An 18,877-nucleotide genomic window follows, 5' to 3' on the forward strand; every position below is an offset into this window, starting at 1 on the left:
CCCTCCCCACCCACCCGGAGGGCGCGGCCCGCGCGCCGCCGCCCCCGGAAGCACTTTCCCTCCCACGTCAGCAGCCGGCGTGTGACAGCCGGTGGCGGCTCGGGCGCTCTGGGCCTCGTTCCCGGCCCCGCTCCCTAGCCACGCCCTCCTCTCCCCCCTCCCTCCCCGTGCATGTTCCAGCGCTGCCTGCCGGCCGCCGCGGCTCGCCTCAGCCCTCGCGCGCGCTGCCTCCCAACCGCCGCCCCTCGCCGCCGCCCCCTCTTCCTCCTCATGAAGCCGCTGGTTGTGTTCGTGCTGGGCGGGCCCGGGGCTGGCAAGGGGACCCAGTGCGCCCGCATCGTGGAGGTGAGAAGCGCCGCGGAGAGGGTCTCCGTGTCCCGTCCCCCCCCCCCACCCTGCTGCCGCCTCAGAGAGCGAGCGGACTACAACTCCCAGCAGTCAATGCGCAAAGGGGCGCGGGGCAGCTGCCCAGCCAAGCGGCGCGGGGCATGGCGGGACTGGTAGTCTTGTGGCACAGCCTGCGGGTGGTCCCGTTTCCATGGCCGTGCCAGGTTGGGGCATGATCAGTGGCCTCCCGTGGGTCGGTTCCTGGCTCTGGGCGGGTGAGGAAGTTCTAGCGCCGAGGCTTGGCTCCAGGGGTATTTTCAGTGTGTATGAAAACCCCCACTTGTTTCTCCCAGTGCACATTGGGGACCCCCCCATTTCCCTTCTGGGCACCCAGACTGAGCTTCCAGCCTCAGCGGGCTGCAGGATTGTCCTAAGCCAGCGATCTCCCCGGATAGAAGTTTTGTGCAGGGCGCTGGCGTCCCTAGCATTTGAACCCTTGCTTGGATGCAAGGGGAGCGCACCGCTCTGCAGTCCACCTTGTGTGCAATCCGCACGCTCCTCACTTCACCTGCCCTTGCACTGTCACTTTAGTCATATGGGTAGGCCTCTTTGGATACATATACACTGCCATAAAAAATCCACAGGGCTGAGTTGTAGAGCCTTGGTCAAGTAAGGTCTGGTCTGCATTAGGAGATTGGTCAGTATACTACATGGCTGAAGGATGTGAAACTTAGGGGCTACATGTATAATGCAATTTTTAGCTTCATGAATCTGAGTCAGCTAACCTGGACAACCTGCGGTCATGCTATTGGTCTTCTATTGCAGTGTAGTGTACGTTCTGTGTCCCCTGTTTCTTCCCCCAATGTATTTTTTGCATTTGTGTAGTACCTAACACAAATGTGGTCCCCACCATGATCCATTCAGTAAAATGCCTAAATTACTACTTGCTGCTATTTGTAGTTCCTGGAAGAGCTGTTGATAACCCTTCTATGTGGAGTGGAACAGAATCCTACATAACCATTACTAAATTTAAGAGAATGGCCCCCAAAGTTACTGTGTGGGGTTGCAATATCAGATGTAAGGGGTTTGTTATTCCAGAAGTATATGATACTGTACAGTACTTTAAATACACAAATTGATAACCAAAGATCCAGGTCTGTGTTCCCAAGAGTTTGATCTAAACTTGCAACCAGGACAGTATACATTATGACTAGGGGTGTAAAATCCCATTTAATTGGTTAATTAGTTAACCAATTAATGGGAGGCTGGAGTAGATCCCTGACTGGTGGTCGAGGAGTTGCTCCCTCCCCTCCCTAGTTAATCAGAACTGGTAAGCATCACCCATTAAGAGTGAAACAAAATACAGGACTATGTAGCACTTTAAAGACTAACAAGATGGTTTATTAGATGATGAGCTTTCGTGGGCCAGACCCACTTCCTCAGATCAAATAATGGAAGAAAATAGTCACAACCATATATACCAAAGGATACAATTTAAAAAAAATGAACACACATGAAAAGGACAAATCACATTTCAGAACAGAAGGGGGATGTAGGCTACATCTCTATCACCATTAAGAGTGATGCTTGTTAGTTAATCTTTCACATCTCAAGTTACAACCAAGGAGTTGATAATTCCAAGAGCATATAATTTCCTTTATGCCTCTGTAAATTGTGAAATTCAAATTGTGTTAAAAGCAGAAGTGAAATTTTGCTCAGCAGCTGAATCTGATGGAAGTCACAAATTGCATAGAGTGAATCTTTGTGCAGAGTCCTATATTAAATTAATTCTTATCTTTTCTGCCATAAAAGATTTTTAAATTTCACAACTTTTTACTTTAACAGTACATTAAGATGGAAAAGATGTTTAGAAGTGAGGGCAGTAGCTGATTAATAGCTGACGATTCTTTACATACAGAAAAAGACCTCTTTAAAAATTAGGACAATGAAAATCTGATCTGTTGAATAGTTGGTATAGAGTATTACAGTATGTTTAAGGCTAAATGTCTCCAAATAGAGCTTTTTAAAATGGAGTCATTGAGATTTTATGCATGAGTGCCATAAATGATGTGTTTTCCCCACACCCATACTGAAAGCAGTGGCTAGGAACCATAACAACGCCCATATTGCTTAAACTACAGAAGGAAAAACCGCAAGTCTTGGCAGGGCACTATTGCTTTTATTTCTCTTTTCCTAGTGATGCCTGGCAGAGTACTGTTATACGTTTTCTTCCGTGCCATTTTACTCTACTTCTCCAAACTATATAACTTTGTTATAAAATTTTGCTGCAGACTGAAAACTGACATTTATTTTATGCCTCCGTAGGGCAGCTATATTTGTCTATAACTGAAAAAACTTAAACAACAACAAATAGTTCTGCAGCACTTTAGAGACTAACAAAAATGTAGATGGTGGTATGCACTTTTCATGGGCACAACACACTTCTTCAGATGAATGGAGCAAGGGGGTTAGAATACAAATAAATAGCAGAGAAAGGGGCTGGGAAGGGAAAGAGAAGGAAAAAATATTGTCAATAAGAGCGTCCATGCTAAATGAGGCTAATAGAGTGGGTTGTAAAGTACCCAGTGCTTTGCTTTTCATGTCATTAGGGTGTGGAATATAGCAGCCCATCCAGGTCAAGTCACTCTGTTTTATGCAGTATTATTGTAGCTATCAGTCCTCGGGAATTAGAGAGGGAAGTATAATGTCTCTTTAATTTTTGGCTAAAATCTTAAAAGGATTTTCACTATAAATTATGAACTCTAACTCAAATGTTTTGTTTATTTTAATTAAGTTGTGGGATGTAAGGCTCATAATCTTCATAAATCCTTTTCATTACTCTGGGTCAAATCCTGTCCTTGGAACACAACAAACGAATAACCTTCAACCTTAAGAAAGTTTTATAGAGCTGGATAGAGTCATTAATGCAGCCTTAAGGCTGAAGGAGGGAGTCAGATGAGTCACTGCTGTTTGAATTGTATCCAATACCAGAAAAGTATTTACATGTTCAATTTGCTAGTATTAAACCCAGGAAGAGGCAATCCTTAGGAGTAAGAAATATGTTAGACCTTAGTTTTATTTACCTCCTTTCCTATTCATTGTATTTCCCAAAATTATACTAAATTATATGATAAATACATACAATATGATAAATTTGTAGGTAGTGAACATTTTCTTTGTTACTCCTTGGACCTTACTTCAATATAGTATTCCTAGGAGACTGGTTTTTTGTTCTTAATTTTTTTTGCTTTGGACCCATGCCATAAAAGTGAGCTTAGAAAAGGGGGTGGGGGAAGAAACTAATATCTGTAGTCCATCCAGTGATTTACATAAATCTCTTCCAGGGATTAATTTGTTTGAAAGGAGGCTGCCCCTTTAAGACGACCACTGTCTTAGGTGCCATTTTTAAAACCTTGCAGCTCCGACCCAGTAAGCACAGGGAAGCTAGGAGTCAGGGGGAGCCAGCGGGGGCTGTTGGGGGGGAGGTGCAGAAGCTGCTTCGTGAGCTGCATTTTTGGGGAGCAGGAGCTACATGCGAGCCGCAGGTTGGCCACAGCTAATCTATCCTTACCCATTCAATAAAGGATCTTCTGTGATTTAAAACAGATATTATTGTAAATCAGGGGTGGGCAATAATTTTAGACGGGGTGCCACTTGACTAATTTTTTAAGTGTCCCTGGGCTGCTGTGGAAGGGGCGGGACCAGGACACTTCCGTGCTTCCCCTCCCACAGACTTTGATTGGCCTGGGGGTGGGGGACCATGTGAAGTCTTTGCCTTCCCCTTGCCTAGATAGAACTGCCAGCTGTTCTGAACAGGTGGCAGTCCCCTGTAGGCACCTGCCTCCTTGCAGAGAAGGAGGAGACTTTGTGAACTGCCCCCAACCCCAGGCCAATCAGAGCCTGGGGGTGGGAGGAGCACACAAAGTGTCTGGCTCTCTGCCTCCACCCTGCAAGGGCATGTGGCCCTTAGACAGAAAGCGCTGCACGCCCCTTGCAGGGCAAGAGGAGACTTCACGCGCTCACCAAGCCCCAATTGATCTGGGGGTGGGGGAATGGCAGGGCATCTGCAGGTCAGATCCAGCCTGTAGAGGCCCCCTTGCCCACCCCTGTGTAAATGGTGCCTGGAATAATGATAGTGATAGAAGTGTAGCCGTGTTAGTCTGGGGTAGCTGAAGCAAAATGCAGGACAATGTAGCACTTTAAAGACTAAAAGATGGTTGATTAGATGATGAGCTTTCGTGGGCCAGACCCACTTCCTCAGATCATCATCTAATAAACCATCTTGTTAGTCTTTAAAGTGCTACATTGTCCTGCATTTTGCTGGAATAATGATGATATGGTTAACATCTTGTAATAAAGCTTCAGGAGTAGCTGAGTTAGTTTGTACAGGGTAAACTTAAAATACAACAAATGGTGCTACCAGACCATTTGTTGTTTTTTAAGTTTATCTTGTAATAAGTTTATTTGCAGTGGCAATTTAACCTGTTTTAGCCTATTTATTATGCAAAAGCATGCAATCACATCAAACTTGGATCAAAATGATATGAGGGAAGATCATATGAATGCCAAGTGGAAACTTATAATGACATAGCATATACATGCACTGAAGATACAGCACAACCCCAATCATCTTTTCGTAGATGATGTTCAAAAAGAAAGTTTTTCTAGGGTTTGTCTTCAATACGACATAGATCAACTCTGCAGCAATCAAGCCTTTGGTGGTTGATTTAAATCGTCTGTTTAGACACAATAAATCTATTTCTGAGTGTTCTCTAATCAACTCCTGTACTCCACCAGGATGAGAAGAATAGCTGGAGTCAATGGGAAAGTAGCTCCCAAGACAAAGTGGTGTGTCAACTTCAGCTACATAAATAGTGTAGCTGAAATTGTGTAGGTTAGATTGATGAAGCGTGGGGGTAGGAGATTTAGTGTAGACAAGGCCCTAATATGATTCCTGGGTTAAGTACTCCAGAGGCAGGATGCAGAACATATGAACCAATGGTGGAACTGATAGGTGGGACACTGTAGTATTTTCCTAAAACAAAGGTATCTTACTGGAATGTAAGATCTTTGCTAATCTTAAATACAAAACCTACAATTACTTTACCATTAGTGTCCAGTGTGGCTATTTTTCATGTTGCTTGTTGTGTCCTAAGTATTTTTATAAAGAAATTACGTTCTCCCCATTCCTGCACAAAATGTGGTTTCATTAAATTAAATTGTGATTGCCTTAAACTTTTCTCCTAAAGGATTATGACATTTTCTTTATCATGTTGTTCTTTTGAATATAACTATAATTTGTAAATGTTATCATTTCTCTGCCCAGTATTCCAGCTGGTATTTTGCCAATGCCTTGTAAAGTGTCTTTGTGACATTTTAGTGGTATGAGGTATCCCTCTGTCTATGTCCCAAAACAGAATTAAGTTTCTTTATCATAGCATCATACTGTAAATTTGCATTCAGTTCTGAAGTTCATAATTGAATATGATACTATGCATCAGGGTGGATTGATTTAAACCAAGATGATTTAAATCACCAAAACAAATCATTGATTTAAATCAGGTTTCCCACTGATACTTCTTCACATATTTCTTCAAACAATGGTGCAAATCTGATCACTAAAATATGTTAATTTACAGCTCAGTACATCATTTTACAACATCTAAGAAGGTATACTTTGTACAGTAAAACCTGTTATCCAGCACGTCCAGTGATTAGGGTGTACCAGTAACCTACAAATTCTGGTTATCTGAGGGGGGGAGGCAGGGAGCCATGCGGGGTCTATGGGAGCTGTGCAGGGGCCGGGATGTGGCCTGCTGGGGGGACCTTGAGCCACAGGGGGGGGGGGGGGAGGGGAGAACATGGAGGGATGCGGCTTGGTGAGGGGGGGTGGAAGCTGGGAGGCGGAGATGGTGGGGACGGCCTGCTCTGGGGTGGCGGGGGGGTTGGCCTGACGGGGGTGCCAGGAGCCAAGATGCTTGCTTCCGGCTATCGTTCGCCCGTCCTCCAGGTATGTGCTGCACGCTTGTCTGAGGAGCGACCCGACACTTAAAGGGCCAGGTTTTTTGTTTTTATTTTTGTTTTTCTTTTCCTGGCATCAGAAATTTGCTGGATTTTACAATTTTCCAGATGCTTAAGTTCTGGATAGCGCAGGTTTTACTGTATACATTTTTTAGATAACTTGATTTTTATTAATTTAGGAAATAGTATAAAATACTCATTACCTGTGTCAAGCTGCAGATAGAGCAGGAGTACATTAGAAATAGGAACTAAATCACACACATACAAACACAATACCACTTAAATTTTATTAAACTAAATTTAATTGATACCTAAATGTTTCACGTCTGCAATTGCAGTAGTCTCCTGAGTTGCTGGCTCAGTGGGTTGTGCTCACCCTTCAAGAGCTGGAGAGCCATTCTTTTATCAGATGAAGGGGCCAGTCTTGCTTCCATTCTGTTGTTGACTTAAAAGGATAGGAAATTAATTTTTGCTAGTTAATTACAGCTTCTGTGTTAAGATGTACTCAGCATTTTCATGGACTGTATCATCATATTGTGATGTCAAAATGTCATGTGATTATTGTATGGAGCTCTGTAATTCTATCTCAGTTTCTTTACTCTTCATCCCTGCATCTCTTTTCCTGGCTTCTGGGAGAAAAAATCGATCTCTTTGGCTTCAGTTCATTTTCTAAATACTTGCCTTTCATGAGACAGGAGGGAGCACTCCTCTGAGAGCCATAAGTAGGACCCTAAAGTGAGGGCTTCATGAAGACAGACAACAGCAGGTTGAGTATCATTTCTCAGTAGTATTCAATTTAAAATTGGAAATCAAGACTCTGCCACATTTACATACAAGATTTAAAACTAAGAGTTTACGTTGCATCTTGATCTCATCAAAGTCAATGAATGGATGTTTTGCCATTGAGTTACTTTGGTAATGGAATAACAAATAACAGTAACTCATGGATCACAACCCTGTGGGTGTGCTAGGTGCTGTACAAATAGAACAAGATAGTCCCTGCTCCAAATAGATCACAATCTTAGTATAGGGCAATAGACAACAGATGAAAACAGAGATGGGGACATAAAAGGAAACAATGAGACAGTATTGGTCAGTATCACAGGCAATGATGTCAGCATTTTCCATAGACATCTCAATGAAGGAGAGTGTGAAGGAGGATAATGAGGCAGCTTTATGGATAGTTCCAGGGAGCTCCTCCCAAGCATGAGAGGCAGTATGGGAGAAGGCTGAAAAAGTGTTTGAAAGTTTAAGATGTTCTGGAGGAGCAGGCTGTCTGTTATGTAGCCTGACTAATGCATTTTGAAAAGCATTCCAGAGTAAATTTAATGTAATTAGAAACATCCCTATTTAACAAGCTCACTTTAAAATACTTGTCTTTCTCTTTCCTGTTGAGCTATTTTAAAACTATTTGTTTGCTGTTAAAAATAGTATTCAAAGATTGAGTCAATATTTCTTCTTGCATGAAAGGAAAAATGCTGAGGAAAATTAAATGGTGATATAATCCCATAAAACAAAGGGGATTATTTTTTCTTTCTATTCTCCTTAATGTTTAAAATATTATAATTCGTTAATTGCAGCAAGAAGAGCCACATGTTAATTTTGGTTCTATAGAGTAAAATGTCTTGCATATAAAAAACTTTACTCTGGTTTATGGCTTCTGCAGCTCATAGTCAACATGTGTATATATACAATTCAGTAGGCATATCTAAACACAGTGCCTATTTGAACAAAAAAACAGTAAGGTTATAGCGAATGTAACAAGAGTTTCTTTTCATGGTCATTTAGAGCAAAATCTTGCATGCTTTTTTTTCCTCCAGCTGTCTGCTGTTTTTTGGGGATTTGGGTAATTATATCGTTTCTTAAATTGTGATTATAGCAAGACTGTCTTTCCAGGCTTCTGTGGGTAAAGTTGGAAAGCAACTAAATGATTTTAAGCTTTCTTGGTGAGTTGTGTAATGTGTCTACTGTATTTATTTAGTAGCCAAGTTTTTAAATCCTTAGATCACAGCTATAAAAGGGAATTAGGCACATCATTATTCTGCCCAGGCTCCTTTTTTGAAATTTGTTGTGGCTATCACTGCAGCCTAGCAGATAACCCTAAAGTCTATTTTTGTGTGTTCTGTGTTAAAACTTAAAGGTATACATAACTGACTCTATTTTGTGTGTGTTAGAATTGTAATTTACTTTTGATACGACCTTGGGTTATGTCTAATGCTTGCTTTATAGAATTGGCTGTGTGTTTTTTTTTTTTTAAAAAGTATGTAATATAAAAAACTTACCTTTAAAAAAAGACCTTATATGCTTGACCTCTCTGCAGTTAACTGACAGTGGTACAGGTTGAATCCCTCTAAACCAGGATGCTCTAGTCCGGCAACATTCATGGTCTGTTAGGACCATGGATGTTCCAAGACTAGAGAGTCTCGGTGGAAGTCTGGCAGCTGGGAGTCCTGCAGGGCAGCGAGGTGCCAGTGGGGCTGAGGACCCAGCGCACATTGGTGGAAGGTGGGCTGCCCAGCATGGCAGGGAAGCGGGGAAAGGGGTGGACCAGTAGTACAGGAGGGCTGGTGGTAAGGGGATAGGGGATGAGCCACCTGGAGGGGTGGATGATAGTAGGAGGGCCCGATAGTATATTGAGAGATTTTTAATAGCATCAGTCTAGCTACTTAGCCTGGACTGCCACATCAGTAGTAGGGGAAGACACTAGCTTCTCTCATGAGTTTCCCTAGTTACATCCTGACACTCTTCATCTCCCTGGATACTGCCACCTGGCTCAGCATATGTGCTTGAGTTTCTTGACTACAGTGTATGTATATAAAATCAGAATAAAGAAACCTAATCAAAACTACCTAATATAAATAGTTCCTATTACTTGCTACATTATATCACTGAAAGCACTTTTGAATCTTAACTCATTCTCACAGCATTCTTATGCATCTGGTTAGTAATGTAATCCTCGTTTAGCAAACAGGGAAACTGGGGGAATTTTTTGACCAAAACAATTTTTGGCAAATATGCAGATTGGATGTCTCCAAAATATTTTGGGAATTTATGTTGATTTTTGCCAATTTGTTTTGTTAAAAAAAACCCAATAATAATCAAAACATTTTGGTTTTGACATTTTCTAAATTAAATATTTTCAATTTTTATTTCATGTAACTTTTCATTTTGAAATTTACATTTTATTTAAAAAAAAAAACCTGAACATGTAAAAAAAAATGCTCAAATGAAATTTAAACCTTTTGTTTGGCTTACTGCTGCTATTACAGTTTCTCAGAATTGCCAATAAGCCAGAACATCCATTATTCTCACAGTTTTTACAGCAGAGTATAAGTGATTTGTCCAAGGCCACAGAATGTGTTCGTGTCAGATTCAGAAGTAGAAAGCAGCTATTTCTGGCATCCAGCACTGTGCTTGGAGCATGCTGCTTCTCTAAGTAAAGAACGTAAGTCAAAATATAAAGTAGTCCCATATTTGCAGTAAAGGTAGGTAGTTACTTTAAAATACAAACCTACCTTGAAATTTACCAAGTAAAGCAGCTGTCTGATTGTTTTAGACACTATCTACACCAATGGGAGTGGTTCTCCCTTGGGAAAGATAATTCATCTTAGTATGAAAGAGTAGGTTCAATCTAGTGCAAGTCACTTAGGCCTTTTTTTAAATGTTTTACCCAAGGTGCCAAAGTCTGTTAGACTTCCTGCTTATAGTGTGTATACTGTGAAATCATGACAGAAGCTGAAAATTGAATGCTTTTTTATCCATACTGACTACTTTTGCCTATATATTTTCCTTTTTAGTAATGGGATAATGTATTTCATTTTAACATCTAGGTTAATTTAGCATATGTATTTACTCAAAGGTGTCTTCATCTGCTTAACACCATTGTCATATGTATTTCAGAAATATGGATACACTCACCTTTCTGCAGGCGACCTCCTTCGAGATGAACGAAAAAGACCAGGCTCTCAATATGGAGAACTAATTGAAAAATATATTAAAGAGGGAGAAATTGTACCAGTTGAGATTACTATCAGCTTGTTGAAAAGGGTAAGATAATTAATATTGTTATCTTGATGGTTCAACTTTCCAAAAATATTTCCCTCCCTTTGAAGTGAGAGGAAAATGATAGGCAATGGGTGCATGTTATATACTTTGCATCTCCCTAGATTATGGTTCCTATAGTAGGCAAGAGATAATGTGTTTTCATTATGCTTTATATAAAGAGGGCACTTGATACATTTTATTACTTATATCATGTTTTCTCTGAAGTTATTAACAGAAACTAAAAACCAAGTACGTTCAGTGCACGTTATATTTTGTTAGAGTACATTTCAGCATCTTGTAGAATATGAAATAACTTCCCCAACCAGATTTGTACGTAGCATGAGATTGTTGACAACTTGCTTGACAAGTTGGAGGCCAGAGTAAATTCTTACGTGTGGCTCTGAAATTGTAAAACAATGAATAGTGAAGATTATAACAATAATATTATTGCTAATGCTCTGCAGCAGTGAAATGAGTGCCTTGAAGACAGTGCTGGAGTAAATTCTGTGGATCTGTGAATGATCAAATTACACAGATTAGTACCCCCCACAACCATAACACACCTTTCGAGATTCATGGGTCCTGTATATGCCTATCCTCACATGTGGTATAAATCATCCAGGGCACCAAAAGCCCCAATGACAGCTATCTGAGTGAAAAGCGACAATTGCCAGGCTGTCAAATGAACACTGTCAGAAAAATTATAAAAGTCACCACATCATCCATGGGTGAACATTTTTTTTTTTTTTTTTTAAACAAAGTAATTCCATATTTGATCTTTGAGTCCTTATCCTCAAAGGAAGTCTGCACAACACCTTCAAAAGATGAGCCTACAAGCTTAAATTCATAGCTTTTCTAGACACTGAATATCATGGACTTAATAAATACACCGGAGTGGTTCATTACAACCTGTAACCCACTAGCTTCTCTTTTCTTGTCCTGTGACTACAGAGGTGTTAACTGGTCACTTCATCTTGAATGACTTCTTACAATATGTATTAACTCCTTATGCTAAACAAGAACCTTACCTTTCCCATACCTGAAGAGCTCTGAGTAAGCACAAAAGCTTGCCTCTTTCATCAACAGATATTGGTCCAGTAAAATTTATAAAAGATCATCTCAAATTAAGGTTTGTAAATCATGTCAATATTTGACCGTAATTCAGTTGACCAAGGTTTTATTTTATATGTAAGAAGTTCTTGAATTGAACTCTGCTATCCATTAGGCTATGGATCAAATAATGGCTGCCGATGTCCAAAAGTACAAATTCTTGATTGATGGATTCCCTAGAAATGAAGACAATCTTCAAGGCTGGAATAAGAATATGGATGGAAAGGCAGACGTGTCTTTTGTTCTGTTTTTCGACTGTGACAATGAGGTATTGAAGTATTGCTGTGTAGCTTTCTTACATGTGTAAAAGTCTGAGGGGTAGTCGTGTTAGTCTGTAACTTTAAAAAAACAAATAGACCTGTAGCAACTTAGAGACTAACAAATATATATATAGTTTCATGAGCTTCCTCTGAGAGAATGGATTTTGCCCATGAAAGCTCATGAAAAGTCTCTGAGGTGCTACAGGACTAGCCATTATTCTTTCTCACATGTTACTTGATGAGAGGAGAGAACAGTAAAAGTGTTGCAGGTACTGAATTTTCCAGTTTCCATGAGCATTGGCAACATGAGAAGGAAGTCCTGGAGTTCAGTTGGAAGCTGTAAAACTGCTTATGTAAAATGGGTTTAATAATCTGACCTTTCAATTTGCCAGCATCATTCTGAGGCTTTGTCAGAGTGATTCAAAATTTTTCATAATTGTTGCATTTTACCAAGTTGCTGAGCAAATTTTTCTAAATTAGTAATTAGATTTCAATGGTATTCTGACAGTGATATCGTAAATTAAAATAACAAATGCCATGATATACTTTGTAATATGCCAGTGACCTTGAAATGTAAGCATTAGAGCTAGTCAGAAACAGAAAGTTTTAAAATGTTAGACAATTTGACCTTCTGTGGAACTTTTAAAATCTTCTTTTAAATTTTTTCTTCCGATTTCAGAATAGTAAATTTTTGAGTTTTGGGGGAAAAAAAATCCCACCATTAAAGTCACCGGTTAAACTTGGGAATTGAAAAGATGACAAGGTGGGTGGGGAGGGGGAAAATGCCAAAGAAGCAGCCATAGGCTACATTTTTTTCATTGGAAATTTCTATCAATTGGGCTGTCTACACATTGGCGCGATCTTACGCCAAAGCGGCCGCTTTTGCGCAAAAACATGCTGCCTGTCTACACTGACGGGGAGTTCTTGCCCAAGAACACTGATGTTCTAATGCATGAAATCAGTGCTTCTTGCGCAAGAACTATGATGCTCCTGCTCAGGAATAAGCCCTCTTGTGCAACTGTTCTTGCGCAAGAGGCCAGTGTAGACAGGCAACATGAATTTCTTGTGCAAGAAAGCCCGATGGTTAAAATGGCCATCAGAGCTTTCTTGCGCAAGAGAGCATCTACACTGGCATGGATGCTCTTGTGCAAAAGCACATCTCTTGCGCAAATGTACATGCCAGTGTAGATGCTCTCTTGCACAAATACGTTAAAGAGCACTTGCGCAAGATCATGCCAATGTAGACGTAGCTTTAGATTACAAAAATCTCAATGACAAAACTTTGATTTTTTTGAAAAAAAAAAAAAAATTCTTGACCTCCTTTGCCTCCAAAGAAAGTTTTTGTTCAAAATTTTGTTGACTAGCTAGAGTAATCCATGTTAATATCTGAAAGGTCTTGCACTTTAAATTAAATCAAGGATGTATTGCATGTGAAAAGCTGTTTTAAAAGAACTCCTTGCATCTTGACATATATTTGCTTGCTATGTTACACATCAGGATAATTTAATACAGTGACATTGACGGACAAAAATTAATATGCTTGTCATTTAGACCTAGTAAATTATCATGTAGTATGTGTACCTTAAATATTACTGGCTTGCATTTCCAAAAGACTAATGGTTGGGTTTTTTTGTTTTGTTGCTGTATCCATTTTTAGTGGCCAAACTTGACACCTAGGGTATGTCTAGATTACATGGCTTCGTTGATGGAGCCAGGTAGATTTGTTTACTGGGCACAGAGAAATGAAGCAGTGATTTAAATAATCGCTGCTTCATTTAAATTGAAATGGCTGCTGAACTGTGCCGATCAGCTGTTTGTTGGCTCAGCGCGCTAGTCTGGACGGTTCACGGTCGACATCAAGGGCATTTGTCGACCTCCCCGGTAAACCTCATCCCACAAGGCATACCGGGGAGGTCAACAAATGCCTTTGATGTCGACCGCGAAGCGTCCAGACTAGCGCGCTGAGCCGACAAACAGCTGATCGACACAGCGTGGCAGCCATTTAAATTTAAATGAAGCGATGATTATTTAAATCGCTGCTTCATTTCCCTGTGCCGGGTAGCCTAATCTACATGCCTCCGTCGTCAGAGGCATGTAGCCTAGACATACCCCTAGAGTCTGATTTTTTCAGACAGCGCTGAACACCTGCTCTCTGAAAGTCTTAGTGTTTCACATTGGGCATCCAGAATCATTAGTCGCTTTTGGAACAGCTTCGCATTCCCCTCCACTCTTCCATTTCCCAAGCCACAATTAAAAAGGTAGGTGAATCAAAAACCAATTCATATTACAGTCTACCTCTAGCTAATCTTTAGTAAATATATATGCACTGACCCCGTGCGTGCACAAGCTTACTTGCCATCAGATCTGTTTTGCATGTTAATGAATTAGGCCTATTAAATCAAGAACAAAGGTTTGTTGTTGAATTTGTCTTCAGATAGGGAAAGATCACATACTTTTAATAATTCATTCTGTTTTTGTTGGTAGACATGTATTGGTCGCTGCCTTGAAAGAGGAAAAAGCAGCGGTAGGAGTGATGACAACCGAGAGAGTCTAGAAAAGAGGTATTGTACCCAGAACTTTTTATGTTTATGTTCCTTGTTTTCATTGTAGCATGTGATCTATTTTTTCTGTTTTCTAGACTTCACACGTACCTGCAATCAACTAAGCCTATAATAGACCAATATGAGAAAATGGGAAAAGTCAGAAAAGTCGATGCCTCTCAATCTGTTGATGAAGTAAGTGTCAAGGACTTACAGTAATATGGTATATCTTTTGGCTCCCTTTTTCTGCGATGTAGAGTTTATCTTTTCTGAACTGAATTATGAATTGCTCAATCCAAACCAGTCAGGCTGGATCATAATATAGACTTTTCCATCTGTTTTTCCAAGAGAGTTCTGGGGAGCAAAGGAGGATCAGGATTCATTTTTCTAAATTTCAAGGATGATTGAAAGCTGGGTATATCTCTAATTGAAAGGGATTCTGGTCAATTTGGGCTAGAATTTAGAATTTGTAAAAATATATTTTTATGAAATTTAAAGTCAAATAGAATGTTTTAAGAATGGATGTAAATAGCATCTAGAGGAAGATCTTTGCAATGCACACAAATGTCAGGAAGCTTTATTATCTCTACAAAACCCAAAATTATGATTCATATTCACGAGTTCTGTCTACTGCCACCTTCACAATTAACTAATTATATTTAGAGAGAGCACTCACCTAACAAAATGTTTCTATAAACTGAGGTTTTTTTGCTGCTCAAGGGGAACCAGTTTTATTTCAGACAAATATTCCAAACACTGCAGTTTTTATACTAGTGCAAATGAAAATGAAATTTATTAGCTTATTGTCCATTATTGAAGCTGAATGAAATATAAACACTGAGCCTAAGTAGAAAAAAAAATGGTTTCACTAATCATTGGTTTTACCATCATATCATATAAAGGTCGGGAAATTGGACCTCCATCCTACAATTAGTTTGAATATAAAGACCACTTGTAATCAAGTCATAAGGATTGAGTTTTCTGCTATCGGTAATGTGCTCTCATGCTGCCATATAAAAAGAAAATATAATTATGTTGATAACCTTAAAAAATAGATGAAGATAAGAGACTAGATAGGAATTCCTGCTAGATTCCTTCCCCTCTATTTTGATATGCACATCTTTAAAAAAAAAATCAACTCCTTATTGTACCTTTCAAAATATTGATTTACCATCAGTAACTGTGTGTGGTGGTCTAACTTAAAATTGCTGAGTATTTAACAGTCCTTAATTTTAATTCAGTGTTCCTCTCTTTCAGGTTTTTGGTAAAGTTGTGAAGATTTTTGACAAAGAAGGCTAGTTTCATACTTGAAAGCTCCCTCGAAATTGAGCTTGAATCTTGCTTTAATAGCTGCTACTAAATTCAACATTTTTGTAATTGTTTTAAAGATTTTTTTAAATGTTTCTTCTATTCACAGAGTTGGAAAAATAATTAATTGAAGATTGTTGTTTTTAAATAGGAATGCATAGATTTATTGTGGCTATAGTAGACAATAAATTTCAGGAGTCTTTAATTTAGTATAGTTACTTACAAAATAAAGATAATAGTCAAAATCAATCTGCAGAGACTATCAGTCCTTTTATAGTTTTGTGCCATTCATGGCCAGGCCTTCTTGTCGCTTATTGCCATAAATCTGTTTTGAAGAGTCTAGTAAATAGCAATGATAAGTGGCAAGGCCTACATGTTTTTCTTTTAAACAAAACTCAGCCTGGTTTTGGACCAAACTTAGGAAACTCTTTCCAAGTAAAATTGTATGCATTTGATTATTCTTTGTCCCACAGCTGAATTCTGTAAACAAAACTGTAAAATTAGCTTGTTGTTTAGAGCTACTCCCCTAACTAATTTAAAATAGTGTGAAGGTCGTAAGCTATAGAAGTACAAAATACTTTGTTAAAATGCTCTCTTATGACTTTGGGTGTTGAGTGCTTAGAGATGATGTGCCCCTTTTCTTAGTCCTCATGTACAAGAAATTAAAACTAGAATTCAGAGTCCGTTTAGTGTCTATGCACTCACTTATTTGTGATGGTAATTACGCTCTTAAGTATGATAGACATTAAACAGAGACCGCTCCAAGCAGATGTGTAGTAAAACTATTTTTAGCAGTTCTGTTTTTGTAACAAAATAAAAGGGCATTTCTGTATTATTGAATATTGTTGAATATTTTAAGGTTGGTTATATAAGGAAAGATATTTTATGGTTATACTTGTGAGTTCCCTAAAATTATATTGTTTGAACAGTTTTAATTATTGTACTTTGACCAGTTTGAATATTTTTTTAAAAGTTTCATTTCCTTAAACATACGAGTTCATGCCTTATGGCATTATCTTGAATTATTACAATGCAGTGGCAGCAGTAATATTTGGAAATAAACAAATGACTGGTTGAAACAAGCCATCACGTATTTTAATGTTGATATACAGTTATGCCTTTCTTCCGGAAAATACCCATTTTTCTGCAACAAGCTTTAATGTTCATGTGATAAGATGTATGTGGGTCCAATCCTGCATTCCTCATGAATCCAAAACTTTCATTAAAGAATGTCCGCAAGCCTTAGGATGAGTATTTTAACACATTTTTTTAAAGTGTTATCCATTAAGGGTTTTTTTTGCTACATTGGCTGTCACTGGAATTGGATGTAATACTCTAACAGATGTTGTGATATATAAGGAAAAAAATGGTTTTAAATTTTTTTGGTTCCAGTTGGTCTTTAAAATTCATTATTCCACTTGTGACTTCCCTAGGTAGGTAGTTTTGATTTTAACTACAAACATTTTGATCTTGATCCTGTATTGGGATGTGCTCAGACCAATCCTTGCATGGGTGAGGCTCTCTCTACTGAAGCTCATAAGGTTGTAAGATCTGAGTGTTTATATGTAATGGAATATAGTCACTGCTAAAAGCCTTTTTCCCAACACATTGGATATTTAAAATAAGACTATTGAGCACTATAAAGCTTAGTAACACAGAAAATATGGACCATGTTCCTGAGAATTTGGAAGATTTTCACAGCATCTCTAAAGTGCTTTCACCTGGCTAATTCTCTCCCTTTTTAAAACCATTGAACTTTATTTTCAGTATCTAAATGTACTGTACTGACTTAAAACGGTATTAAATGGAACTACTGTTCTGATATAAAAGCTAACTTCAGGAGTCAAAAGCACTTTTGTAGGCAGATTGAAGAAAGCTTTCTGAACATGTAAATATGATTTTGATGAAATTTTAATAATGCTGGCTTTTAAGGGTTCTGCTAAGAAGACACTGTTTCCTCTCATCATGTACTTTACTATGTATTTAAGAGCTGAAGCCAAAAAATAGCACTTATTCCTAAGTTTTTAAAAAAAGCTGTTCTAAAAACAAATGTTGGCAATATTAAATTTGGAGTAAATTCTGCAGTGTCTGTGCAACTTAGTAATTTTGTCCTTCTGTTTATTGAAGAGGCCATTAATGTGGCACTTGGTTTTATTCAAGATGAGACATAGTTTCAGTTAAATTAAATTAAAAAGGTAACATATCAATGTGTCATTTTCATATAGCCGCGAACTGTGTATAATATTCAAATGGGTTCCACCAATAAATTTTGCTCTGTGGCTTTATACAGGTGCCTGGCTTACATTTATGATCTGACATGAAAAATGAAAGATTAAAGATACATTCCTCTGCTTCGGGGTGGGGAACCTTCGTCCCCTGCTTAATTTGATCTGACCTGTAGCAAGTCTCTGTCCCTCCCTGCAGGACTGGAGCGTGAACGCTGGCTGGCCAGAATGGGACAATCCCCAGCACCCCAAGTTGAGTGTGAGTGAGGAGTTGATTTTTTTTTAACTTGTGTGGGGGGCCCCCCAACTGTTTTTTCTGTAGATCATTGGCCCCTGACTGAAAAATGTTTCCCTGCCCCTACTATAAACACAGGTTCCCAGGTCAGAAAATGAGGCCCCAGAAACCCTACTCAACCTAGGTAATTATAGAATTATAGGACTGGAAGGGACCTCGAGAGGTTATCGAGTCCAGCCCCCCGCCCTCAAGGCAGGACCAAGCTCCGTCTACACCATCCCTGACAGATGTCTATCTAACCTGTTCTTAAATATAGGGGATCATAGCTGAAAATATGGCTTTGCCTCCTTTTCTCTAACCTTATATACAAAGGAGAATGTTTGTATGTTTGTGCTCTAATAACTTGGACACTATAAGAGCTACCACAACCAAATGTTGCATGGGATAACCTTTCCACCAGGAGAAGGTTTTAAGGTACTTTTGGACCCGATTGGGCCTGATCTCAACCTGTAAAAATAAAAAATAACCTGCTGTACTGCAGGGGCAGCACCGCCCAGCCTCGGTCACGTGCCTGCCCAGAGCTGTCCGGGACTTGCCTCACCCCACGCGCACAAGAGCTCGGGCACCTGCCCTGCCCCCTGTGGCTACAGTTACTAGATAGTCTTAAAAAAAACCTGGGCACACTTGATCAGGGGCGGGGGGGAGGAATGGGCCGGGGGAGATCAGGGGAGGGGTGGCTGGCGGAAAGCAGAGCTGGTTGGGGGAGATCGGAGTGGGGAGGTGGCCGACGGGAGCGGGGCTGGCCGG

The 18,877-nt window shown here is 39.6% G+C and overlaps 1 protein-coding gene across 1 annotated transcript; it reads left to right on the plus strand.

Moving 5' to 3' along the window:
- Positions 1-82: 82 nt before the first annotated feature.
- On the plus strand, positions 83-17,895 carry CMPK1 (cytidine/uridine monophosphate kinase 1). The gene is made up of 6 exons (XM_075935940.1): positions 83-345; positions 10,249-10,395; positions 11,618-11,770; positions 14,247-14,323; positions 14,401-14,497; positions 15,560-17,895. The coding sequence occupies exons 1-6, from the start codon at positions 172-174 to the stop codon at positions 15,599-15,601; spliced, it is 690 nt and encodes a 229-aa protein (XP_075792055.1). The 5' UTR covers positions 83-171; the 3' UTR covers positions 15,602-17,895.
- Positions 17,896-18,877: the final 982 nt, after the last annotated feature.

Source organism: Pelodiscus sinensis, chromosome 9 (assembly GCF_049634645.1).
Source record: "Pelodiscus sinensis isolate JC-2024 chromosome 9, ASM4963464v1, whole genome shotgun sequence".
Lineage (NCBI taxonomy): Eukaryota > Metazoa > Chordata > Testudines > Trionychidae > Pelodiscus > Pelodiscus sinensis.